The sequence below is a fragment of the Pogona vitticeps genome, chromosome 6 (genome assembly GCF_051106095.1).
Source record: "Pogona vitticeps strain Pit_001003342236 chromosome 6, PviZW2.1, whole genome shotgun sequence".
NCBI lineage: Eukaryota > Metazoa > Chordata > Lepidosauria > Squamata > Agamidae > Pogona > Pogona vitticeps.
Genome location: NC_135788.1, coordinates 2,133,466 through 2,160,302, shown reverse-complemented (window position 1 = coordinate 2,160,302; position 26,837 = coordinate 2,133,466). Strand labels below are relative to the sequence as shown.

Here is a 26,837-nt window from a genome sequence, read left to right as displayed (position 1 = left end):
AGGGGTCCCATGGCTTTTCCCCCCTCCCCTGAAGCCAAAACATTTGGTCTCTAGCATCAGGCTGCCACAAGTGTTCCCTTATGAAAGAGATTCCTTTCCTGACATAAACACACACACACCCTCCCATACCTCTTATTTCTTTCCAAGCCCCAAGGAAGCAGCGGGCACATACTTTTGAGCAGCTGACGGTTCCTGAACTTGGGGACGGTGCAAGCAAAGAACGCTTTTTAAAGCCTTTTGCAAAAATAATAATAATCTCAGCGGGATATTTGTGGTGTGTGTGTGTGGGGCCTTCTGAGAAAGACGGAGATGCCTTTGGTCTTCTCCAGAGCAGATGGGGGGAAAGAGCGCACTTTGAATCAGCTCCCCGAAGCAGAGCGCAGAGAGGATTCCCCACCCATCCACCCCAGTGGCATTTAGTGCAGAGAGCATGTCCACCCGGGAATTCTTTCTTGGCATTTCAAGCAATGTAGCATCACCAATTTTTTTTTAAAAAAGAGATGCACGGCAGTTCTCCCCCACCCCACTTTTATTTTAAAAAGAAAAAAAAAGGAAGCCAAGTGAGGCTAAATGAAAACCACAGCTGGTAGGACCCAACGCGGATTGCTGAGCAGAGCAACCAGACTGAAAAGGGACGAAATTCACCAGCTGTCCTGTTTCAGGTCCCATCCCAACCTTAAATGGAAGACCTTTGTCTTGGGGAAGGCCCCACCCTTTTGTTCATCGAGATTTTTGCGGAAGAAAACCTGTTTATTCTCGAAGGCTTTCATGGCTGGGATCCGATGGTTGTTGTAGGTTTTTCAGGCTGTTTGGCCTGAAAACAGCCTGTGTTCTCGAGGTGTTTCTTCCTAACGTTTTGCTGATCTCTGTGGTCCTCAGAGGATAGGAGTTAGAACTCTGTTTATGCTCTGGTGCAGTTTTGTGAGATAGTTGAGTATTTGTAGCTCTGGGATCAGCTTTTTGTCCTTTTCAGGAGATTGGGTGATTATGGTGATCAGGGCATTTTTTTTTGTAATGGGTATATTGTTGTGATAAGGGGGAGAGACGATCTGTCACTATGAGTGATGGGTGTCGTTAGCTAGTCTTTGACACAGAGAGCTAACTCCTGTCCTCTAAAGATGCCGACCGGCAGAGACTGGCGAAATGTTGAGAAAAAACCTCCAGAACATGGCCAAACAGCCCAAAAAACCTACAACAACCAAAGCCCCTGTATTTTTCCCCTAACCCCCTTGTCTCCGCTTTCTCTCCTTCTCTACACGGGCTCGGCAGCAGTTCACATTGAAAACTCTGGCTAGTGGCCAGATGCTCTCCACCATCCCGCGCCTAAATTTATCACTGCACTTTGCCATTCTTAATTTTCTAAGTCAGATATGGCCACAGGAAGTCAAGCTTGGGAAACCTACGATTATTTTAACATAGATAGAGTGACAGACAAGAACTGTGGAGAACTGGGTTTGAATCCCCACTTGACCGTGGAAACTCTCTGGGGTTGATACAATCACAACTTCCACAGCAAAATGTCTGCAACTTTAAATACTACAGAGACAGCTTTTTATACTTCACTCATGGATATACGCAAAACACACACTTCTGCTGATCCAAAGCTGCTTTAAGGTCTTAGGACAAATGTGTTCTACTTTCGAAGCTACTGATCGGATACACTATACTGTACTGGACTTAATTTTTGCTGAAACGTTGCAATCCATTCATGAATTAAATGGGGTGGGTGGGAGACCACAACCCATGAAAACTCATTCTAAAATATATCCGCCAGCCTTCAAGTTATGACTCTGGAAATCGCATTTTATTAATCTACTATCTGTTATCCTGGGATTCCCAGTGCGGCGGCGTTGACAGGATGACGGGCTAGGGTTCTGGAGAACAGAGTTCAAATCCCCGCTTGGCCATGGGAAACGCACTGGGGGAGTAGAACCGGCTAAAACCACTCCTTACATATCCCACTTACCTTTAAAGTCCTATTAGGGTTTGCTGCAAGTCGGTTCCAGCTTGACAGCACAGAACCAGGTATTCAAAAGTCTTAAAAGGTCATCAGTGAACAGGCCAGACGAATATCCGGTGGGAGTTGATTCTAGAAGTGTGGTGCTTTCTGTTTTCTAGCTCTTTATGTGTTTGTTATTCAGACAGGCCTTCCAGAATATTCCACGAACAGCACACAAAGTGTACCTTCCAGCACCTGCCATGGATCGCGCAATCTAGAATCCCTTTATTAAATGTCTCTTGGGTGGTATTTTTAAGCTAGAAGGTTTAGTACACATTTTAATATTATTTTGATGTTTATGTTATAATTTTGTTGTAAAATGCCCAGAGTGGCTTTTGGAGCCAGATGGACGGTATATATCATAGAAAAGTGAAGTTGGAAGGGGCCTACAAAGGTCATCAAGCTGAACGCAGGAATATAATCAAATCATAAGTAAATAAATAAAAACAAATCTGAAAACAGATTCCAGTGATCCCTTTGCTAAGCTCGCCAAAAGGCACAAAGAAAGTCAGCTTTCAAGACCATCAAGTAAGAGGATGTGGATAAATAGCTTAAGTGCTTACAGTCTGCATGTCGTCTTGAGATGTAGCATTGTCTTCAGATCAAGCCTCCCTCTTCCCATGTTTATTTTGCTGGGCGAGAAATGAGTTCCTGTGTGCCTTCTTATAGATCTAATAAAGGTATTATCCTGGAATGGTTTTTACAGTTTGCTTGATGGCCAACATGATTCTACCTCCTTTCCTGAAGAAGAAAGAGCCACTGATCCAGAGAGCCTGCATGCTTTTTTTCTTTTGGTCTGTGGAGGGCTTCCCTTTTTGGTTGGTCTCACATAAGCAACACCCCCTCTGGCTCAGAGTTTCAGCAGTAAAACGTGATTTATATTGTGGTGAGTTTTAGTACTAAAAATCTGTTACTGATTTTGCGTGTAATATGCATGGTGCACCAATGTACATAATTTGTATGATACCTGTACTTCAGTGCATGGGCTCCGTTAACTGGGAAACTACTGCACAACCATCTGCAAGGGAGTCATGTTGTATGGCTCATGACCAGGCCTCTGGGCCACAGTGTACTGAACACAGCTCCCCCCCTCCGCTCCAAATACACAAATATTGCTACTCTTGCTGTAACGGAGCCTTTATATGGCTGTAAGTGCTCTTAAGCGCCTAGTGGCACAGTGGTTAAACTGCAGTACTGCAAGCAAAACTCTGCTCCCAATCTGGATTCAATCCCGACACGCTAAGGTAGCCAGCTCAAGGTTTACTCAGCCTTCCATTTTTCTGAGGTCAGTAACTGGAGGTCGAGGGGATGTGTAGCCTGAATAATTAAATTGCAAACTGTCAAGAGTGCTTTAGATGCTATGAGGTCGTATGTAAAAAGCCGTTCGCTTTGCGTTTCCTTCAGTGCATCAAAGGGATCCGAAACCTTGTCATCCTTCCCCTTTGTGTTGCCCAAATTTCAGCAGAAAGTCCAAGAGCTCATTTTTGTTCTTTCACTGCCATTTTATTCCATTTTTTAATTTTTTTCTTTTACATAAAAACTTCAGTAAAAATTGGATAAAGTAAATGATTTAAGCAGTAAAACCAATCTTATCAACAGAGCACGTGGCCGGCCAGAAACCTTTGAGGCAGCCTGTTTTGCAAATATTTACATGATGATAACAGATTAAATCTCGCAGAGAACCAAAAAACAAAACAAAACAAAAAACCCAAAACAAAACAGGAGAAGGAAAATCCCTCGAAGCTATTCTTACAAAGTGTTCCCACAATATCAACACAGGTTGGGCTAAAAGGAAGGAGGGAATAAAAGGGGGGGGGGAGAGAAACCCTCAATATATTCACATATATGTTAAAATATCATACAGATTCTGAAGGCGGAAACAAGACAGGTTGTTTTACGAAAACAGCACCGCCAGGTTGCAAACTCCACCTCGCCTGCAGAGAAGGATTGCTGAGTGGGGGTGCGCTGTCTCTCTCACACACACAATCACACACACACACACATGTGGCGGGTGTTTGGGTTTGTTTTCCGCACTGCTTTTCCTGCCTGGTCTCCAAAACCCACCCAACCCCGTAAAAAGGGGCATGTGTGCCACGAGACTGGCCAGGGCTTGTTGATGGCAGACGACACCCTGCAGAAGCCAGAAATCCTACCCAGAAGAGAGAGAGGCGTTCCTGGAAAGCTGGCTTTTCAAAAGCAGCAGCAGCAAAAACACCTTTCCTGCTGGAACTACTCCAAATCAGTGTCCTCTTTGGGTTTGTAAAGCGCCCCAAATTTCTGCATGTATTTCTTAATGTATTCTTTCGTCTTGTGTTTCACGTTCTCATTGCACTCCAAGTCTTCCGGAGTCTTGCAGTATTTCAGTTCCTTGTTCATCACTCCGTGGGTCAGCTGTGGAAGAGGAGCAGGAAGGAAAATGAGAGACGAGAACAAAACCGGCCCTAAAAGGGGGGAGGGAGAGAGAGAGAGACAGAGACAGAAGAGGGATCCCGGTTGCAACTAAGGGAGTGCGACGAAAAACAAGGCACACTTCACGTCACAGGATGGTTCTGCAGTTTAGCTCTTTCTCCTGCCAACCTAGCAGTTTGAAAGCATGTAAAAATGTGAGCAGATAAATAGGTACCACCACCACGGGGGGAAGGTCATGGCACTCCGTGTCTAGTTGCGCTGGCCACGTGCCCACGGGAACAGTCTACAAACAAACACTGGCTCTACGGCTTGGAGACGGGGATGAGCGCCGCGCTTGAGAGTCGGACACGAGTGGACTCAATGTCAAGGGGAACCTTTACCTTTACCTACGCCCTATGGATGTGTGTATGTGTGAAGGGGAGAGGAGAGAAAAGAGAGGGAGGGAACAAGATCCATAGGTCTCATCCACGAAAACAAAACCCAGAGGCTGAGAAAGACTGAGAAGAACAACAAATCTGGACATTTATATGGAGGAAGAAAGAAAATGGCCCAAACTTGCTTTGGCTAGTGCCGGTAATTGGTACGATGATGTTCCTTCCCATCATCCCCGTTTCTTTTCCAGAGAGGGACTCGGAACTGCTAGAAGCCAGCAGCTTTGTCTGGGAGCAGGCAGGGCTTCCAGGGTTCAGCCTTTTGCCCCACCCCAACATGAAGACCACCCTGGGGCAGGTTAGGGGAAGAGATCTACCCTGGAGGAATGGCATCCAAAAGAGGAAACCGAGCGTCTTGGGCCAGTCCTCTTAGGAAAAGGGAAGCTGGCAAGAACTTCCAAGGAAGGACAGTGTGCTCCAGTGGTGCTGCTGAGACACACAGTTGTCCTGGGGGAGTTTAGGGAGGCGCTCGGCTTCTCTCCTTCTTCTCCAGCTGTCATGCAAAATGGAGAAAGAACCCTTCCCTCTCTTCCTCCCATCACCATCTCAAGCTCCTTTTACAGCAGCTTAACCCTCATTTCTACTATAAATCTCTGAGATCATTGGAAGATCATTTAGTAAGCCACTGCCTCAGTTTCTGACAAACCGGAGATGTGTGAATTCTCTGCTCCTTGCTTTGGAAAGGATACTAAATTGGGTGCATTTAAGAAGAAAGGCAGGGTAAAATCAACCAACCACCCACCCACCCCCTTCATATTTTTTTGATCCTTTGCCTGGGAAATTCATCTTGACAGCCTGCTGGCCTTCTCTTTCCTCAGGGTGGAGATCTTCTAAGGAGATTTAAATTAGAATGGCATCTCCAGTGCTAACTCTCCTTTAAGCTGGAGAAAATTCTGGGGCGGGGCTCACCGTGCCTGCTTCTGCCCCCCCCCCCCCCGGGGCTCATTTCTGAGCTAAGCAAACTTCACGCCCACTTTTCTTTGCAAAAAACCACCTCCAGCTAAAACACACACAGGGTACCTTTCGTGCAAGGTGCTTGAAGTCTTCAGTTGTGGTTATTCGTCCCACTTTGCAATCCGGCTTGCGATAGGGGTTCAGGCATTGCACAATGAACTGAGACATCTGCGGGGTAAAAAGGGAGGTCATGTCAACTCGCTGCTAGTTTCTCTCCAAACCACTAAGAAAGACAGATGGGCAGGCAGGCAGTAACATCATAGTTTCCCAAGATTGTTTCTCTGTTCAAAATAGGAGTTGCCACAGCTGTGTTAGTTTTCCCCTTCTCTAGATCTTTGTGGAACATTCCACTGGGCTAATTAAAAGGACAGGGGAAGATTTCAAACATCTAAATCAGGCAGCAGCCACGGAGAAGAAGCCGGACATGGTTTTACCTCCTTCCGGAAGACTTCCTTGCTTTTCTTTGCCAGCTCACTCGAAGTGTCGGCTTCTGCTGTTTTGGGTTTTTTGGAAGACTGGAAAGAGACAGAAATGTACAAGTTATTATTGACAACACTGAAAAAAATTTAGCTCATGAAAGCACAGGAGTTGGCCTGTGCCGTTTCCTCTTCCTCGTACAAGCTGCACCAGACGGCACTTTTGACAAGGAATGTGCTTTTAATTCTTCAAAATTAAAAGCCAAGTCTAATGTTTCATTTTTGTTTCAGCATCACTGTGCTTCTGCAAAAAGGAGCTGACAAAAACGAATCCCTGTACGAATAGATCGCCATCCTCTCTGCTGTATTTAGGACTATCATTATTAGCGCTGCCGGGGATTACAATCCACCTCTTCAGACACACCAAGAAACACAGTTTCTGCACATTGTGTGTGGGACCTCTGGATTGACTGAGCTCCTAACAATAACACCTTAGGACTCGGATCCGGGAAACCCCAACGCTAGACCACCAGCCGTTCCACTGCAAGAGCCCTGAGACTACGCCAGTTCCAACAGCTACAAGATCCAAGAAGAGAAAGCAGGTAACACCATACCCTTCTGTGTACAGGAAGTGGTGAAACAGAATTCTTCTAATATACTGTATTTTTTTGCTCCATAAGACGCATCTGACTATAGGACGTACCTAATTATCGAATCTTTCTGTGCAGTTCCTGCAAGCTTTCAGTTAAAGCTTCTGCTGCCTTGCTATGTATTCACTAGAAGCATAAAGACTTCTGTTGCTGCCGCTGGTGACTCACCTTTCCAGCAGCCCCTCCCTTTTCGTCCATCAATCACAGCAGAAGTCAAAAATTATGTCGCCAGGCTATTTTGTTTCCTTTCTCTTTGTAGCTCAGCTGTTAGTCTGTGCCATTAAAAAACCCCACCGCTGCGATCTGACCCCGAGGAGGTCTCCAAGGGCTTTCCCCTGACATCGGAGGGAACCCTTGCAGAAGTGCATTCGCTCCATAAGATGCACACATTTTTTAACCCCACTTTTTTTTGGGGGGGGAGTGCATCTTATGGAGCGAAAAATACGGTATTTCACCGACACCACTTACACACATTTTGAGGGGGAGCGTGTACTGGAGGACAAACTAAGCAGCTTACAGCACCTTAAAGAACCACAAGTGTCTTGGGCCAAAATCTTTCACTGACTGCAGCCCGCTTGATCAGATGCATGAGTGTAGCCTCAAGAGGCATATTTATACACTCTGTGTGTGTATCTGTATGAGTGAGTGAGTGAGTGAGTGAGTGAGAGAGTGAGAGAGAGAGAGAGAGAGAGAGAGAGAGAGAGAGAGAGAGAGAGAGAGAGAGAGAGAGAGAGAGAGCAGTGAAAAAGGTTCCAACATGGTGATGATTCTCATAGCAGTCACTGAAACCGCTTTCACTACCATGGGTGGGCGACAGGCACGTACAACCACACAGACAAATAGAGTCATGCACACATCTGGGTGCAACATCTGTGCCCATGCCAGGAACAGAAGGTGAATTTAGGCATTTGCAACACAGTCTGGACTGAGCTGGGAATCCGGATTCATTTCCAGCCCGCCAGCAGCAAGCAAGAGTTACCCCCACGCAGGGGGTGATGTGGAACATTCCCCCCCGCCCACCGAGGCCACTCACCTTCATCGGGTTTTCGTCATATGTTGGTGTTCCGAGGTCCATTTCAGCTTCGTGCTCCAGGCTGGCATCATCCTCAGGGCTGTCCCAATTTGGAGGGTCCCACTGGGTTTGCCTACAGAAAAACAAACTCAACTAAGGAGGGAGCGGATATTCGAGGGAGGCCCACCGAGATGGGCACAAGAGGCTGGCTGGGCAGTTCATGCTGGTTCAGCCGTCGGCCCAACAGGCGTTCTGCGGTTCTGACGTAGTCTTGAGCCCTGCTCACTCAGAGGCCATGTCCAGAGGAAGGTGGGGCTCGGCGTGGCACTGGACCCACGGAAGACCTGTTGGGCCAGCACAGATGAACAGGTACGAATTGCCCATCGCTAGGTCTCAAGATGTGATGGGGAAAGGCCTGAACAGCACATAAAAAGGTTGGTTAGTAAAAAAACCCCTGTTTCCCACCCTAGCATCCCCGACAGCTTTTAAGAAGCCCCTCCTCCGCCCACCGCCCCGGAACGACAACAGGCACGACAGCTACAGGATTCCAGAAGTGCGAATCTCCCACAAAGTAGACTTTCCCATCGTATTCGAAAAGGCGACAGCCCTACCCTGCCCTGGAGAGCTATGAAACTGAGTTTTATGAAGTGGAAAGCAGCTTCCTTGTCACTGCGATCACAAGTGATTCTAAGGGAAGGCGCGCTCCATGGAACATTCACTTCAAAGCCAGCTGCCTCTCCAAAGAATGCTTTCGGTTTCAAACATAAACTCCAAGCTGAAAGAAATGCAGTGCCTGAACATCTCAGGGCCCAAAGAGAAGCGGGCAAGTGTTTTTTCTTTTTAAGAGTGCTCCATGGCAGCTTTTGAGTCTCTGTCTGATCTCTGACTGCTGAACTGGAACAAAGCAGTCACCTTGCAAACTCTGCCAGCTACTAGATGGAGAAAAAAGTCACACAAGCAAGTGGACAGGGATGCCTGCCAAACAGATGTGCCCCCGTTTGCTGCCTTTGTCATGCACTTTTATGTTGCAATCGACGGATGCTTACCATTGAAAGTCCCCCCCCAAAAAAAGTATACGAGCTATGCAGGGGGATGGTTCCACCAGGGCCACCCCCCATCCGTGAGTTCCCATGGCCAAGCAGAGATTTGAACTCAGGTCACCGGAATCCCACTCTGCCATCCTCTCCACTGGACCTCACTAACTGGCTCTTTGCGGACCTACGACAGCCCTACAAAATCAAACTCTGTGCAAAATAGAAAAAAATGGGCGTTTCAAGCCTTCTGAAGAGGGTGATGGTTCAGCTGCTCAGGGCGGATGCCGAGGGAAGGGAAGAGGCCGTTTTACCTTGTGGCCACGTGATAGTAGTAGATCTTCCCTTCTGGATCTCGGGCCGTTTTCCAATTGGGAGGGAGGACAATGGTTTTAGGTTTGGGAGGAGAGGGCGGAGGGAGGTCCAAGAGACTGTTGGTCACCACCAGCTCCGGCTGCAAAGTGGCAGGGAGAAGAAGGGTGGGGAAAAGAAACAGGCAATAAATTTATTTATTCTATGATTTGTTTATTTAAAATCATTTTATCTCCTCTTTCTCCTGAAAAGGACCCAGTTAGATTTAGAAAGCAAAATCCACCATCAAAGGGAAAAAGACAACGGTTCCCTTTGAGGCAAACCAGTGATTCCGATGACAAAACAGCCTCGAGGCCACTTTGGCCCATTACATTCTTTCGCCCACAAAAATAATTTTCATTGGGAAAAAGCGCAAAACCACTCACAGAACCTCACAGGCCAATCCTGATTTATCTTTCTCTCCTTTTGGTAATAACCCTAATGTTACACAGCCTTGTGGCGCGGTGACTGAACTGCAACACTGCAGCCAAAACTCCTCACAATCCCGGGTTCAATCCCAGGTAGCCGGCTCAAGGTTCATTCAGCCTTCCATTCTTCCGAGGTTGGTAAATTGAGTACCCAGCTCACAGGAGGGCAATGGGTAGCCTGCATAATTAACTTGTAATTGCTTTAAGTACTATGGGGCGCGAGAGAAGCAGCACACTTTGCTTTTTTAAGGTTTGCCTTTCCTCAAACACAGACATATATCACGTGACGTTTATTCTTAGATTGCAGAGAAATAGAGCAAAGAGCCATAGATGGCAGTTAAGCTTTCGGCCCATTGCTGTAGGCAAGATGTTGTGTTCTTTGCATCTCAGCTACCCAGCCACTTTTTCATACCGGGAGAACAAGAGCACCCTCTTAAGGCAAACGGACCTGGTATTTTTCCATGTATAAGACTATACTTTTGTCTAAAATCTTTAGATCTTAAATCTTATACACGGAACTGAGGAGACAAAAACAAGTGGAGGGGGAGGCAGGGATCAAAGTGATCCTGCAGCGCTTTGATCCCTTTCCCCTACACTTGCTAAGCTCAACTTATTTTTCTTAATTTTGGATTATAAAAGTGGGGGCGTCTTATACATGGGGGCGTCTTATACATGGAAAACTCCAGTAATTAGCAGCGCAGGTGCCCCGGTGCAACATGGCTTCCCTCTTGCACGGGCACGGGCTCCCACTGCAATATCCTGCTGGAGGTCAGCAAGCAGTTTCCTTTGGAACGACTGGGAAAATTCACATTTTTTCCCAGGGCTCCTCCAACTTCTTCAAAGGAGCAAGCAGGGTTACCGAGCGAGAGGCTCTCCCACCTCCATCCCCGTCTCTTACCTGCTGTATCGGTGGGGGCTGTCCTGTGGTTACAATAGTGGTCACTGCTGTCGTGGGCTGTACTACGACACCCTGAGGATGAGCCGTGTAAATCGGCTGCCCCTGGATATACTGAAGGCCTGGCTGTGCATAACTCTAAGGAACAAGAGACAGTTTGAGGAAATTCATCCGTTTTCATGGAAAGGGCTCTGGCTTTCTGAGAACAAGGATGGAATCAACCTATACCAAACTATTTCCAATGGATTTCCACTGCTCGAGATTGTTTTGTTTGTTCCTGAATCTGAGATCGTGTCTTTTAGTGGCCTCTTGGAAAAGTGATTGAACTGCAGTATCGCAATCCAGACTCTACTCACGACCTGACCTCTGTCCTAGGCTCAGGTAGCTGGCTCGAGGTTGACTCGCCCTTCTACGCTCTCGAGGTTGGTAAACTGAGCACCCAGCTTAATGGGTAAGTTGGAATGGGGTCAATGGATAGCCTGCATAAACTGCCCGGAAAATGCTTGAAGGGGCGGCATATAAGCAGCACACTTTCACAAGGCAGGATGTTGTTACTGTTGCTTAGTTGGTTCCGTCGTGTCCGACTCTTCCTGACCCCATGGACCAGAGCACACCGGGCCCTCCGCTCCGGTCTTTCACTTCCGCAGGGCAGGATATAAATATGCTAATAAATAAATAAGCTAGACCCCCACAACGTAACTCCTATAAAAGGTGGGACACAAAAACAACTCAGCATTCCTTTTACATGGTGGATGCAGAGGACCTCAGAGACAAGCAGCCCCCCCCCCCCGTTCCCACAGCAGGGGCTTAGATCAGGGGCACCGGAAGGCCCAGGTTCAGCCGGCTGCTTCTCAAGCCAAATGGCTCCCAGCAAGCAGGCCTGGGAAAAAGGAGGCCTGTCTGAGCACTACCAGGCGCCATGGATAACGGTACTGCTAGTCCAGTCTTTCCTCAAACGGCCCTCTCCAAACACTTCGGACTACAAATCACATCATCCCCAGAAAGCCTGGCTAAGACAGTTTTGAGTTCCCGTACTTCACAGGTGCTCCGAATTGCACCCCTGGAGATTCACGGGTTTATTTTTTCCCTTGTGGGTTGCATCCTTGCTTCGCTCCTGCTTTTGGTGGGTGCACATGTTGCTTCTGAAAACATGTTAATGTCCACAACATACACCCAGTATTCATGTTGTGAACCACAATGGGAGGGAGTTCTCGGCACTGAAGTCAGACTTCTTTGCAAGGAAAGGCTTGAGCCGTGAGGGCAGAACGGAGCCTCCAGAAAGGGGTTCCCTCCCCCCAAAAAGGTAGGGAGTAGCCTACATTTTACAGGCTGAGTACGACAGACTTTGGAAATTCATTGCAAACTCATTGACAACTCATTGCAATTTCTGAGCCAACGTACCTGTACAATGGGTGGCGTGGTCTGAGAATAGGGGGAGGTCATGCCATAGACGGTCTGACAGGCCTGTCCTTGATAGTAGATGGCGGGCTGGGGCTGTGCCGGAGAATACGAGGGCTGCACCGTGACCGTCTGCTGGCTAGAATCCCAGACCCCGTAACTCTGTCCTTGCACGGGGGCCGGCACCGGCAAGACGGCGACGCTCGCTTCCTGGTGGACCACGGACGGGTCGCTCTGTGCTACATACTGCGGGGTCGACACCTCCAGGGTCGTTGCTACGTGCTGAACTACGGGGACCGGCTGAGGAGCGGTCAGGGTCGGCTCAATGGGGTGCCCCACCAAAGTCTGAGGGTGCTCGTAGGCCACAGGGGAGCACATGGAGTCCATGTTTGGGGTGGGGAGTAGCACCTTCCCAGCGTTCGGGTTGCTGGGATCCACGTAGGACTGCATGGGGTAGCCGGGGGGGTAGCCCATAAACGCGTGGTGGGAGGCACTGTAGCCCAGAGAGTCATAGGGAAGAGGGGAAGCCATCCCCAGGCTCTGCAACTGCTGCTGCTGCTTCTGGGCCTCGCGCTGAGCCACCTCCTGCTCAAAGAGCTTCCTGCGCTCCTCCGTAGAAAGCTTGTTGCGGTCCTTGATCCGGACTTTCTTCTTCGAAGTGGTGGCTGGTGTGTCATATCTGGGGGGGGGGGGAAGAGAGAGCAAAACAGAGTCACACCATTCCAGGGCAACCCTCCCGAGGCCTCCTCAGCAGACATGGCAACTGTTCTGCTTTTCACGATCCTCCTCTTGGGACAGGGAGGCAAGAGGTGCCGTAGCCGTATGGCTAGGGAAGACCTCCCTCCATGCCGGCTGCCCCCCCCCGCCAATGCTCCTGAAGTTGCCTGTCATTCATGGCATGGTGGTGCTTCTGATAAGAACAAAGAAAGATGATTCTTTGAGCCGAAGCTACAGACTTGACCCATTTTGAAATGTCCGCTGGGTTAAAACCCACTGGATGGCTGTAAAGCATGATTCAAACATGTGTGTACCTAAAGCACAACAGGGGCGGGATGTGATGATCCACAGGGCCCCTTCCAGCTTCTGCCGATTGTACTCAACGATCAGATATTTATAGCTGTTCCTATCAATTGTCTTAGCATTAATTTCTGACTCCTTCCGTTTCAATAACATTCATGCGCAGTCAAGACCACAAGCAAAAGGGCCAAGAATTCTGTGTACAAGAATCACCTTTGAATTGCAGAGCTGGAAGGGGCCCTCCGGATCCCTCACGACCAGCCCCTCTCAAGGAGACACAGGAGGGATTCAAAGGCAAAAGGCTGCCCCACACCAAGTCAAAATATGGGTCCCTCTAGTCCAGAACTGGTGACCCTAAGTGACGCTGGCCCACCCAAGTGCCCGGTGGGATTTCTTTCTGGCCATTGGGGGAGATGCCCGGGGCTGCAGCCTGGCTCTGCAGGTGCTGTGCCACAGAGTCACTTACTCGAGGCTTTGAGAGAAAAGGGGAAGCAGACGGGATGGGATCCTTGGTGCTTTATCCTGTTGACGCAGCTTAACTTGGGCCTTGGTTTCTTCTGCTTCTCTCCTTTCACTCCAGCTGGAAACTGTTTGGTTGTTGTGGGTTTTTCAGGCTCTTTGGCCGTGTTCTGAAGGTTGTTCTTCCTAACGTTTCAGCAGTCTCTGTGGCCATGGGCATCTTCAGAGGACAGGAGTCGGAACCCTTGTCTGTGCTCTGGTGCAGTGTGTGGGATAGCTGAGTTTGGTTTACTAGTTGGTGGCTCAACTATCCCACACACTGCACCAAAACACAGACAGAGTTCTAACTCCTGTCCTCTGAAGAGGCCGGCCACAGAGACGGGTGAAACGTTAGGGAAGAAAAACCTTCGGAACACGGCCAAAGAGCCCGAAAAAACCTACAACAACCATCGGATACCAGCCGTGAAAGCCTTCAAGAATACATCGAAAACTGTTTCTTCATCTTTTTCTACCCTTCATTTATCCTCACCCTCACATGCTCCTAACACAACTTTTTAATGTCCCAAGTACTCTGTCATAGCTTTTTCAAACCATGCCAGTGGATAAATAAGCAAGCTCTACGAAACGATGTGGAAAATGTGAGGACTGTTATTCTTGCACTACGCACACAATCTTGCTCAAGGATGGCTGAAACCTTGCGGCTTAGTTAGGGTCACAAACTGCACTAGAGGAGGCCCCACTGAATCAAAGGGGACTTGCTGACCCAACGTCTCCCTCAATTCCATCGAGTCAAATGGACCTACTCTAAGTAGGTCACAGTTAGCGTAAGGCCCATTCACAGGGGGAAAACAATCCCTTTTGCACAAGGCTAGATATAATGGCAGTTTCCAAACATGTGAAGAATCAGGTACTTGAAAATGGAGTGAGGCGTTTCTCTTGTTCTTTTAAAAAGTAATTTTCTAGTCCCGAACGACTTGGAAAGACCCTCACAAATATACAAAGAATCATAAGTTTTGTGGAATGAGTTGTTATGTCTACTGCTCATTGCTAATAAATGTATTTATATACTGCCTTTTTGCCCTTCCAAACCCAGCATTTGATATTTATAAAAACCAAATAAAAACAGAAATGCCATCACAGCTTCAGACACAGAGTCTAAGCTTAAACAGATGTTTCAAAAAACCAACTAAATACATCTACTGAGTAGTTCAACAAAAACACGGAAGACCCCTAATGGCATCCCACGGATCACTCTCTTTTATATATACTGCCAACCAGGGTTTTCCTCTGATGGATTAACATTCTCATTTGATGAACAGGTTGGCGAATGGATTTAAAAAGCCAGGTAACCTCTACTGCTTAAATTGTTCCCAATGAAAGGAGGGCAAGGGCGAAGCAACCTTCACTCCCATGGCCGAGACCTCTAGAACCTGGCCATGACTTTCGAGAAAGCTCAATTTTAATGCCATTGAAAACAAGAGCATCAGCAAAAAGGACAATTCTCCTTCTTTGACGTTTCCTCACCCTCTCCTAATTGGGGCCCAAGTTGCAAAGCCCAACTCAATTCTTGCAACATTTCCAAAAGATACTGGTATTTGAATTTTAGTGACAGAGAGAGAAGGCACTGCTTCACGGTATCCACACTGCGTCTTCCCTGTTTATAAAGGTTCATGAACTCACACCTATCTCTGTCGGGCAACCACCTTTAAGAGGTAAAGCGATGGTCATAACCATGGTTTGTCAACTCAGACATTATGCTAAATTACAGCTGAAATGCCATTCTAAGTCACAGCTTTCTCATGCTGGTTTACTAGTCGGTGGCCAAACATGGGTCAATCCAGATACATATTATGCTATCATCAAGCTTCTGTTACCATCCTTCTTCTACCATTGTGTGTGTGTGTGTGTGTGTGTGTGTGTGTGTGTGTGTGTGTGTGTGTGTGTGTGTGTGTGTGTGTGTGTGTGTGTGTGTGTGTGTGTGTGTGTGTGTGTGTGTGTGTGTGTGTGTGTGTGTGTGTGTGTGTGTGTGTGTGTGTGTGTGTGTGTGTGTGTGTGTGTGTGTGTGTAAAAGTAAGACAGGGTTTCCAACCGTAGTAGAATCATAGGATAAATGAGTTGGAACGGACCTATAAGTTACTCCCCCTGCTCAAGGCAGGAATCCAAATCAAAGCAGATCGGACAGATGATTGTCCAATTTCCTCTTGAATACCTACAGCGTTGGAGAACTCCCCCCCCCCTCCGGGAAGGACAATGGTTCTATCATTGTGCTGCTCTAACAGTCAGGAAGTTTTTCCTGAGCTAGTAGCTTCTCTTCATTTGGATATTTGGTCATTTCCACTCAAGAACAACCCCAAGCCATGGACAAAAACGTTCAAGAAAAGCTGAGCTTGCCTGTCATCAGGCCGTTTGGTGCCTCGCTCGTATGCGGAGGGAGGCGACAAAGAATCTCTGCGCCTTTTCTTTTCCTTGGTGCTCTGACTTTGCCTCTCCGTCTCTCGTTCTCTGCTCAGGTTTTTCGGCGTCGCCGCTGGGTCTCGACTTGCTGTCTCTCGCCCACGGTCAGCTGCCGAAAACAAGACAGAATTTGTTAGTGCAGCTGTATTTCTATTTCTACGCTTACGTCTGTTCAAAATTTGGAGAGTGGATAGGGGTAAGAAACAAGTCTCAAAGAACTCCTAATCCAGGTTTTAAAAAAAAGATCAACACTGGACACAGTTTCAACCAATTCTGAAGCCCCTTTATGCTGCTTTCAAGACATCCCTACCTGTCACTAAACTCCACGGGAGGGATATATTAAAGTGTGTTATATTAGTTATCTCCTGCCTGCTGTATTCTCCTGATCTAATAGGTTCACATATTCTAAAAAAAAAATCTTCCTTAGTCCTCCAGAAATCCTTCATGGACAAACCAGATCATGTGGTTTGAGCAAAGCCACGAGGCAGGGAAACAAGGCAAACCATGGAACACTCTTAACATGTTCTGTCAGTGTTAACAAATCAAAGAGTGGTCTTAAGAAAGTTGTGTTCAAATGGCTCTGAATGGGACACCCTGACTGTACTTTTAACCGGCACAAGGTTTTTATACTCAACCTCCTTTGTCTCAGTCAGAAATTTATTCATTTGTAAGTTGTAACAAAGAAGAAAAGTCATTATTGAGTACATACCACTGCTCTCCTTTTCCACTTGGCTCTTTTTTGGGATCCTATACACCTCCTGCAAAACATGTAAGAACTTCCATCAGATTCAGCTTAATTAAACCAAGACAGTGGGGACCCCCATATCTGCTCGGGATTGGGTTCCAAGCACATAAAGGAAAAATAGTAAAAGGAAAACAAAATCAAGAAAAAAAAATTTTTTTTTTCACATGCATTACCAGAACTGGCCACCAGAGGGGGGCAGAGACCATGCTATGTATTCTTTACTACCAAGGATTCATAGCACAGTCTGTGGCTGCCTCTAGTGGCAGCCTCTGGTAATACATGGAAAACAGTTTTTTTCTATTTAAATATATTTTTAATATTTTCAGATTGTGGATAAATGAATCAGTGGATACTGATCCCATGGATATGAGGGTCCTACTGTACATTAAGAAACCATTGAAAACAACAAATATACAGACTATAAACAACACATCAGGGCAGGTTAGGCATCATACATCAATCTAAAAAGAGGTCAGGGGCCTCTTCTGAGCGTCCGGATAGGCTCATAACAAGACATGTGGTCCCTCAGATGGCTTGGCCCCAAGCTGTTTAGGGCTTTATAGGTTATGACAAACACCTTGAATTGGGCCCCATAAGCAGCTGGCAAGATTTGTAAAGACTGAACTGAGAAGACATAAAAATACAGCTTGAATTTAAGACTAGTTTGAGGTTTTATATGGGAATGGGACGGTTTTAACAAAGAATCAAACAAAATACAAAAACCATTAACTTCACTGAGCCTCAGAGAAAAAGACCAAATTTAATAAAACACATGGGTTCAAAAGGACCAAAGTCAAAGGCAGTAATTGAAACAATACAAAGGAGAAAATTAAAGCCAAACGGTGTTGGAAAGAAGGGGATTCATAGATAGATTATAGGCTCTCGATATTTTCTTTCCCCACATGATCTTCTTGTTGACTCTGTTTTAGACATTTATGCAACTCTCTTTTCACTTATCTGACCCTGACAATGGGAAAATCCAGACAAGTGAAAACGGAGCTGCGTACTGGAAGAAAACCCATAAAGACCATAAGAGCTCAAATCTGCTATTTCTTACAATATATGAGTGACACGATTCAAGAAGGCACCATGACTACATTAACCCTGTGGCTATCACCCTCAAGAACCCAAGAGTCACTGGAAAACAAAGGTAGGAAAAAAAAAAGATATAACATGAGCTGGATTGACTCAAGAAGGGAAGCCACAGACTTTAGTCTACGAGACTGCCAGGGCTGTCGTACGTTGGAAACGACTTGACAGGGCGTAACACAAATACTACCAGAGTATTTCCACTTAAAATTCTTACAGTTTTGCTACTAAGGAAACCTGGATTCGAGTTGGTTGGCTTACTACTAAGCCTCAGAAGAGGCATCTACACATTTGAGAGAAAATAATATAAGAATGCTAGATAAACCATCCAAAAATGATTTTCACAGGGAAGGAATTGTCAACGTTTTGTGAACCAAGAGAGGGAGGCTTAGATTCATTCTCTGGACCAGAGGTTTCCCCCTCCTATCCTACTTCGTATCATACATAAGATATCAAGGATGAATCTCAGAGTCTCTAAGTTGCCATGTGCTTAAGACAGTGCATTTTTGCTGGACTGCTGGCTACCACTCTGTCCAAATTTTTCTTGGTGAACCAAGAGGGTTGGTCTGCAGTGACATCTTCTGGGCTGTGTAAGGCCACAGAATGAAATGGGTCTACCCTTTCAAATGGGGGTGGGAACCTAACTTCAGAGCAGTTCCTGCCTCTAATGGTGGCAATGAATGGACCCGATTCTCTACACGGAGAGCCCTTGCTTATAAATAGAGACAAGACTAAAAGGAGACAATGGATGAAGATCGAGACCGGAACAAACAAGAGACGAGTACAGACCTAACTCTCATTTCCTAGAGGAGAGTGAGCAACTATAGCCTTTCAGGTATTTCTGGACACACAACTTCCATCATATCCAGCCAGTGCACCTAACAGTGAGGGACTGTAATAACTCATGTCCAGCAACACCTGAAGGGTCAGTCGCTTACCTCTGACCTGCAGGAACCACAGGAAACTTCATCTGTCTGGGTGGAAGTGTCCCGGACCCTTCTCCACCTTACTGCTTAGGGGCCAGATATACCAACCCTGAGGACCTACAGAACACCTTACTAGAGAAGGCACTGTATTCCCCACTTCTTGCTTCTGATCATTCCCAAATCTCTCTTGACCTCAACAGGGAATGTGGCTGCAAGAAGTGAGACTTCTGAGGATCTTTTTCATTTTCCTTCCATCTCCAAGCCTGCCTAGGAGCAAAGAAGTGGTGCAGCTGGGCAGAACGGAGCTACTTCCCAAGCAACGCAGGAGCTGTTGCTTCGGGGTGCACACAATGCTCTCTCCTTCAACAGATAAGAGAGGTGGCCAGAATGAGCAGCCATTATTCAATGGTCCACCAAGTTCTTCCTCTGCCCTGAGAGGCCGGCAGCTACAGGGATCTATGCAAAGAGGATAAATACAATGGTAGTTGTAGGTTTTTCGGGCAAATTTGACTGTGTTCTGAACGGTTTTCTTCCCAATGTTTCGCCAGTCTCTGCGGCTGGCATCTTCGGAGGACAGGAGTCGGAACCTCTGAAGATGCTGGCTGCAGAGACTGTCAAAAACCATCACAACACGGCCAAGCAGCCCCAAAAAATCTACAACCACCATCAGATCCTGGCCGTGAAAGCCTTTGAGAATACAATAAACACAACACTGAGCAATGCTCTTTTAAAAATCACTGCTACCACTGCCTTCCCCATTAGCACCTGTACAGCACACGCTGCTGATTCCAGATAAACCTTTTTTTTCCCTTTCTGCTTGGACCTGCCATACTAAGTACCAATAACTATGCATAACAACTTTTCTACTGGCATCTAGTCTTCAGTAACACTAGGGAAACTGAGCTAATCCTGAGTGGCTTCAGATCCAATAGACCAGAGCATGCTGTGTGGGCTTGTGATCATCTTCACCATCAACCCCATTTGGACAGGTGGCGATCATAGAAAACGCCATCTCAAATTTGCACCCCTAGGATTCCTCTCTTAATGCCGTTTTGTCAACAAGCAGAGAAAGCTTCCCTTTGATTTGGCCGGCAGGTTTAATTTGCCAACAGGCCAAACGTTTAGTCTGTAAATAGGCAAAAGGCATATTCAATCAGCCTGGATTCTAGGGTTTTTATATAATTGCACCTTTATTGGGTTCTGCTTTTGACATTTATGACTTCTTCTTAATGTATTGTTTCGATATTTTAATAACATATGAAATGCAACGCAGTCCAATTAAAATAAATAGCACATACGGCCGGTCAAGGGTCTCAAGGATAGTTATGGGGCTCGGGAACAACTGCCATGCCTAGCTGTCATTAGGATTTGGGCCAATCGAGTCTCCAGGCCCCCTCTCTGTGGCTCAAGACTTTGTTGATATCAATTTTCCAAAATTGGTCACGGACTCCTACAGCAAGGGCGGCTCTCCCACGTTCCCGCCCTGCCTTCTTGTTCTGGATATTCTTTTTGACAATCCCTGGCCCACCAAGGCCACCCACTCCCAATCTGACAACTCCAGTCTGTTGCAACCAAAGTCAATTGCATCCTTCATTATCTCCTTTTCATCCTCTTTACAGTCATCCAACTGGCTAATGCTCTTCACTGAACAACTGCCATGTGTTGCGTGTTATATAACCAAAGAAGTTTGCTTTTGTTTGTTCTTACCGGGCTGCCAACCAACCCATTTTTATTCAAGTTAGAAGCCAGGCTGGGGCCCCCTTCTTCGCTGTCTTTCTGCAAGCAGGCAAATACTTTTCTTCTTCAGGCAGGATTTCCCCAAGGGCAGGTTTTAAATGGATTATTGAGTCTTAATGTATTGATCGTATTTTGGTGTTGTTTATGCTTTTTGGTATTGTATTCACTGATCCCTTTTTTAAAAAAAAAGTATCTGCATACTTCTTTTTAGCATTAAATATTGTTTTTTTAATGATGCAAACAAGCCGCCTTAAGGAGAAAAGTGCGGTCAAATAAACAAGCAAAGAATTTCTAAATAGCTTTCATAATTACACACTTTTGCATTGGATCTCTATTATTAAATTTATATCATTATTTTCTCCACCCAAAACTGGGGCCGAAGATAGCTTTTTTCCCTTTTTAAAAGCATCCCTCTGCCAATTACCATTTTCTTTAATGTACTTTTTTCCTAGCTCTGTAATACTGTTTTTTAAACAAGGTGAATATGACCCGCCTCACACATGATTTACGCATGAGCAAGTACTTATATAGTGACATTAACAGTTGAAATCTAGCAGTAAGCCGTAACTAGTGGAACGTCCAATGGAGATGACTCGCTAAATCCCCAACTGATTCAACGGGCCTCTTCTATTTTCAACTAACTGCTGGGTTTCAGATAGTTTCTTCCACCCTATTTTCAATACTAATGGGTTACTGCTAAAACATCTATCTATTCAGTAAGGAAGGATGCAATGAATGCTTGTAACTTTCCTTCTCCTTAATGAGAAACACCCACCCCATTGTCAGTGAGATTTTTTGCTCCTACACGAGTGTGAAAATACTAGGGCTTTTTATATCAGGAGCAGCGCGCGCACACACACACACACACACACACACACACACCTTGTGCACTTTGTGGGAAATGTTTGCAAATGTTTGCATCCTTGCATTTTGTGGGAAATGTTTTGTGCCAAGTATTTTGTTTTTAGTTTTGAACGATTTTATTATGCTTCGTATACTGTTGTGTTTTATTATGTATGTAAGCCACCCCGAGTAGACTTTGTCTAGGGGGTGCGGGGTAAAAGTCTAACAAAAGTAAAAAAAAAAGTAAAAAGTAAATTATTTTTCTGCCAAATTCTGTGCACAAATCCCACAGCAACAAGTTTGCACAGAAAGGAAAACATTTCCACAAAAAATCCTGCTCAAAAACATCTCACACTGTGAGGCAAAACCTTTTGGGGGTTTAAAAAGGGAGTCACGATTTCCTTCCTTCCTTTAGATCCCAACGATGGTTATCTAAAGTTAGGGTTTGCTTTGGCTCCCCTCGGGGTGCAGCTCAACAAGAAATTGCCATCTTCGGTCGCCCTGTCGTCAGGCTCTGGCGAATTCTTTCGGGAGACCCACCGGTGGTGTGTGAGCTCCGATGATCCTGAACTCTTCTGAGTTTATTTGCCAACGGAACTGCCCCCTCATTTACTACAGACTCCCAATACTTTGTGAATATGTTAAATGGTACCAGTCCTGACCAATCTCCAATGATTTCAACTGCGTTATTTCCTCCACTGTAGAAAAACTACAGGCCACCTAATATTCTGCTGCCCTTCTGGCTGGGTACAGAGCTTATTTACTACAGACGGAATATCTGTATCTGAATAAATACGAATTAACCGCTGGATAGATCAAGAACTGATGGACAGCTCTGTGGTTTAAGTCCCAGGCTATGGAGCCAGAGGACGGGAGTTTGATTCCCTCGTTTTGCCTCCTTAACAAGGTCTCTAGACTCAATGATCCACTGGGCCCCTTCCAGTTCTGCAATTTCTATGGTTCTGATTCTTATTATTCTTACTAATGGATCTTAAACTGTTTTATACATCTTAAGGGTGTTTGTAGAGCACAATGAAGTTGCATCTGGGTGCTTACTCCAGAAAATCCTCCCGGCTTCCTGGTTATAGTTTTACACTTATGTGTTTCTACTTCGATGACTCTCCACTCCTCCTCTGGACTTGCAAAACTATTGTTCTTGTCTTCTAGAGTCTTCTTGACTACTTAAGTGTCTTGGCAACTTTATGGACTGCCTGTGCCTTTTCCAAAACCGAGCTGATTTTCCTGCTCTTACGAGGCAACCCACCTGAAGTGGCCTGGCCTCTTCTGAACCTCTCGGCTTCCACCCAATTTAGCCTCGCTGGTTTTTTTTGTTAAATTCATCCCGGAGAGATCAAGCACGTCCACACTGGACTTTCTCTACAATTCAGATGTTGGTGTGGAAATCAAAACACAGCTGCAACCACTGGCCTTGCTCCAAGGATCACCTCTGGCCTGTGCCTGGAGCTTCAAGTGCAGTGGAAAGGCTTACCCCAGGGCTTGTTACCGAGACTGCCAGGGAGCTGGCAAAGAGGATGGACTTCCCAGGATTCTGCTTTTCCTGCGGCCATACTCTCTTGAAAAGACAACCAAGTTTGAACCATCTAGTTGGGTGAAAAATCCTTGCTCTCCCATCCTCTGAACTGTGTTTTATCCTTTTACTGAGGAGGGAGGGTCTGTTAATTTTGATACCGCTCTGCACCTGCTCTGTATTAAATGGAGATTATTTCGTATGAAGCTGAGTCCAAGGACTGCTAAATACTGCAGAATATTTTATGAAATAAAAAATGCCCCTGCTCAAAAAGCATGCTGCTTAGATATACCTCCCCATAGTACTTAAAGCACACTCTGGGTGAGGTACAATTTAATTATGCAGTTAATTATAAAATTTAACTACACATTCCCCCCTCCCGACCTCCTGTAAGCTGGGTACTCATTTTAACCGACCAAGGAAGGGTGGAAAGCTGAGCGACCCTCAAAAGCCAGCTATCTGCGATTGAATTCAGGTCATGGCAGAGTTTGGGCTGCAGAACTGCAGTTTACCCGGTATGCCACGAGGCCCCAGTGGCCCTTTAAAAAAAACCTGCATCACTAGACCGCAAATAGCAATTAATAGTAGTTAACATTAACCACTGTTTGTTGATAGGTCAGTTATTGTAAAGTTAAAAAAAAGGAAGTAAAAGCTTCCAAACTTCTTAGGCTATGCTGGAAAAGGAGAAGGCAGTGACATGGGAACCTACGGCTTACCTAGGATCTCACATAATCTAAACTATGACTTGCAGACAGTGTAAGATCTAGGCAAGCGGGGTGATTACCTACCATTTTTTAACTATGTTCCTTTCATGCCCCGTTATCAGCTTAACATTCAACCATTCAGATCCGTGGTTCCAAACCTTGGGTAAACCAGATGTTTTTGCGCTGCAACTCCCAGAAACCCAAGCCAACAAACACAGCGGGGTGGTGGTGGTAAAGGCTTCTGGGAACGGCAGTCCAAGAACACCCGGATGGCTCAAAGCTGCGAACCACTGCTATAGATCATCGGTCTTGGACGCTGAGCGTCTAGCCTGATTGATTCTCGGACGGGGGGGGGGGAAGTGGAAGGAGCTTCCCTCCCCAAAAAAGGGAGGACTATAGATGGAGCAACCGTTCTGCACTGTCCTCTGCTCTGAGTTTTGGCAGAGTGATGATAACCTATAAACCAGTACTGTAAATCAAATGACACTACACCCAAACCAGAGAACCCTTTCTGGAGAGCACAATGTTCGTTCGCTAACTCCTATCCTTCTGTCCACAGGCAAACGAAGACCTTTTTAATTTCGGCAGGCCTTCCCAAACTAACTGCCTCAAACTGCAAGGTTTTGCCCAGTTCCATGGTTCTCTTTAAGAATGTAGAGTTAGTTTCTTTACAAAATACTTTAGTGTTTTGAATATGTAAGGTGTTTTCATTTTATTTTAAAAATAATAATTCTATTCTAATGCTTCTCATTCTATTATTTTTCTACTGTTTTTAAGCTGTATTTAAGCCACCTCAAGTATTGTGGGAGAAAGGCAGCACACATAAATGTCTAAATATAACAAACAAATAACTGCTAATTTAAGTTTGTCACTTTAAAGGAAATAACTACACAAATCTCTGTTCCTTATCCATGGAAAGCCAGCAGACAGTTTCTTAACATAAGGGGATGTTAACATAATTGGGATGCACGCTAGTTTTAAAATTTTATGGAGATATAAACATCTATAAAAGATTTACACTTCAAATTTAATTTGTAAACCTGGAGTTCTTGCTTAAAGATTTTTACAGTGAAAAAGGACGACTCCAATATACTCATCTGTTTCTCAGATATTGTACATCAGAAATCTCTCTGTTCCGATGAGGAATGAAAACAGATCAAATAGAAAGGTTTAGCTAATAAATTTGCTTTTCTACTTTTGCTATTTTTGCTGTAAGGCCAAATAAAACTATCTGCCCACAACTGCAGACAAACAGAACAGGAATTTTCAGTGAAGTGGAAAACAGGCACTCATCATCCTAAGTACTACCTGGAGAAAATAAGTCAAAGAGGATATGTGAGATCATCACTCCTGCCATTTACTTGCCTCACAAAGCAAGCTGGGCATGGATAAACACGCTGTAACGCTTCCAAGTTTATCCATCTGCTTTTAATCTTCCTCCTCCATGCTCTAACACACTTAGGAGCCTCTAACCCAGCAGTATTGTGCTCCGTTTCTATCATTTTAATGTAATAGTATGTCTAATTTATTTTCTTCCACCCATCTTGCACAACCCCTCTATATTCAGTTTGCCCCTCTTGACGGTCAAGAGGAACTTAAATCATCTTTGGAACAAGCAACACAGAATGTTCGCAGGAAGGACTAAGCAGACAGATTTTTTTTTACAGATAAAAGAAGCCCAATGAAGAGAAAGGATCAATACCAATCAACCAACTCAATGCAAACAAGAATTGGTTTTCTAAAAACTATCAGCATTTGTAAAGTTACACAGGCTTCGGCCATGGACATCTCAAGATCTCTCCGCTGCATATACAGTGGTGCCTCGCTTAGCGAGTGCACCGTATAGCGATGTTTCCGTATAGCGATCCCTTTTTCGGGATCGCTATACGGAAACATACCCGATCTTCGCAATGGGGAAAACCCGCATTGCGAAGATCGGGTATTGCGGCGGCCATTTTGGAGCCGCCGAACAGCTGATCGGCGGTTCCAAAATGGCCGCCGGAAGCCCGGAAATGGCTGCCGGCAGCCGTTTTCGTGCCCTGCCCTCACTTAGCGAGGGCGCGAAAATGGCTGCCGGCAAGGGGAATCCTCGCTGAACGGGTAAGTAAGAAAGGTATTGGAACGCATTAAACTTAGTTTAATGCGTTTCAATACGTTTCCCCTACCCGTTTAGCGATGATTCCGCATAGCGGGGGTTAATCCGGAACGGATTAACCTCGCTATGCGGGGCACCACTGTATCTCACAGTTTTCGTGTAGAACTGTAGTAGGCATATCCGTTTGCCACAGATTAATGCACCACTGAACAAAAGATGTGAGCATTTAGAGACAGCCCAAAAATGAGGCCCACGTCATGACTGCTTTCATGGCAAACATATTCAAAATGACCACAGCGCGAACAGAGAGAGGCAGAGAAGCAGACAATGGGCTGAGATTTGTCTGATTAACAGCACTCTACCACTGACCTTGAGCGAGACATCCTGGAGAGTGAAGTCAAGTGGGCCTCAGAAAGCATGGCTAAGAACAAGGCCAGTGGAGGTGATGGCATTCCAGTTGAACTATTTAAAATCTTAAAAGATGATGCTGTTAAGGTGCTACACTCAACATGCCAGCAAGTTTGGAAAACTCAACAGTGGCCAAAGGACTCGAAAAAATCAATCTACATCCCAATCCCAAAGAAGGGCAATGCCAAAGAATGCTCCAACTATCGTACAATTGCACTCATTTCATATGCTAGCAAGGTTATGCTCAAAATCCGACAAGGTAGGCTTCAGCAGTATGTGGACCGAGAACTCCCAGAAGTACAAGCCAGAGTTCGAAGGGGCAGAGGAACTAGAGACCAAATTGCTAACATGCGCTGGATTATGGAGAAAGCTAGAGAGTTCCAGAAAAACATCTACTTCTGCTTCATTGACTACGCAGAAGCCTTTGACTGTGTGGACCACAGCAAACTATGGCAAGTTCTTAAAGAAATGGGAGCGCCTGACCACTTTATCCATCTCTTGAGAAATCTATATGTGGGACAGGAAGCCACAGTTAGAACTGGATATGGAACAACTGATTGGTTCAAAATCGGGAAAGGAATACAAAAAGGCTGTATATTGTCCTCCTGCTTATTTAACTTACATGCAGAATACATCATGCGAAAGGCCGGACTGGAGGAATCCCAAATTGGAATTAAGATTGCCGGAAGAAATATCAACAACCTCAGATATTTATTTATTTTATTTAACTTATATGCCGCCCACTCTACCCAAAGGTGTCTGGGTATGCAGATGTTACCACTCTGATGGCAGAAAGTGAGGAGGAGTTAAAGAACCTCTTAATGAGGATGAAAGAGGAGAGCGCAAAAATGGTCTGAA

General features: G+C 45.7%; 1 protein-coding gene across 4 annotated transcripts in view; it reads right to left on the bottom strand.

Annotated features, from left to right (window-relative positions):
• Positions 1 to 3,480: 3,480 nt before the first annotated feature.
• SETD2 (SET domain containing 2, histone lysine methyltransferase) overlaps positions 3,481 to 26,837 on the bottom strand; it is a 67,596-nt gene continuing 44,239 nt past the window's right edge. For 2 of the 4 annotated variants that reach the window (XM_073002756.2, XM_073002757.2), the window contains 9 exons: positions 16,614 to 16,662; positions 15,842 to 16,013; positions 11,978 to 12,653; positions 10,580 to 10,714; positions 9,217 to 9,356; positions 7,893 to 8,004; positions 6,228 to 6,308; positions 5,860 to 5,961; positions 3,481 to 4,390 (listed from right to left, as the gene is read on the bottom strand). In XM_073002756.2, coding sequence (XP_072858857.2) covers positions 4,229 to 4,390; positions 5,860 to 5,961; positions 6,228 to 6,308; positions 7,893 to 8,004; positions 9,217 to 9,356; positions 10,580 to 10,714; positions 11,978 to 12,653; positions 15,842 to 16,013; positions 16,614 to 16,662 — 1,629 coding nt within the window. In that variant the 3' untranslated portion in view covers positions 3,481 to 4,228. Of the gene's footprint in view, positions 4,391 to 5,859; positions 5,962 to 6,227; positions 6,309 to 7,892; positions 8,005 to 9,216; positions 9,357 to 10,579; positions 10,715 to 11,977; positions 12,654 to 15,841; positions 16,014 to 16,613; positions 16,663 to 26,837 lie in introns of those variants that run through there. The other 2 variants (XR_012088153.2, XR_013537688.1) reach the window with 2 other exon arrangements.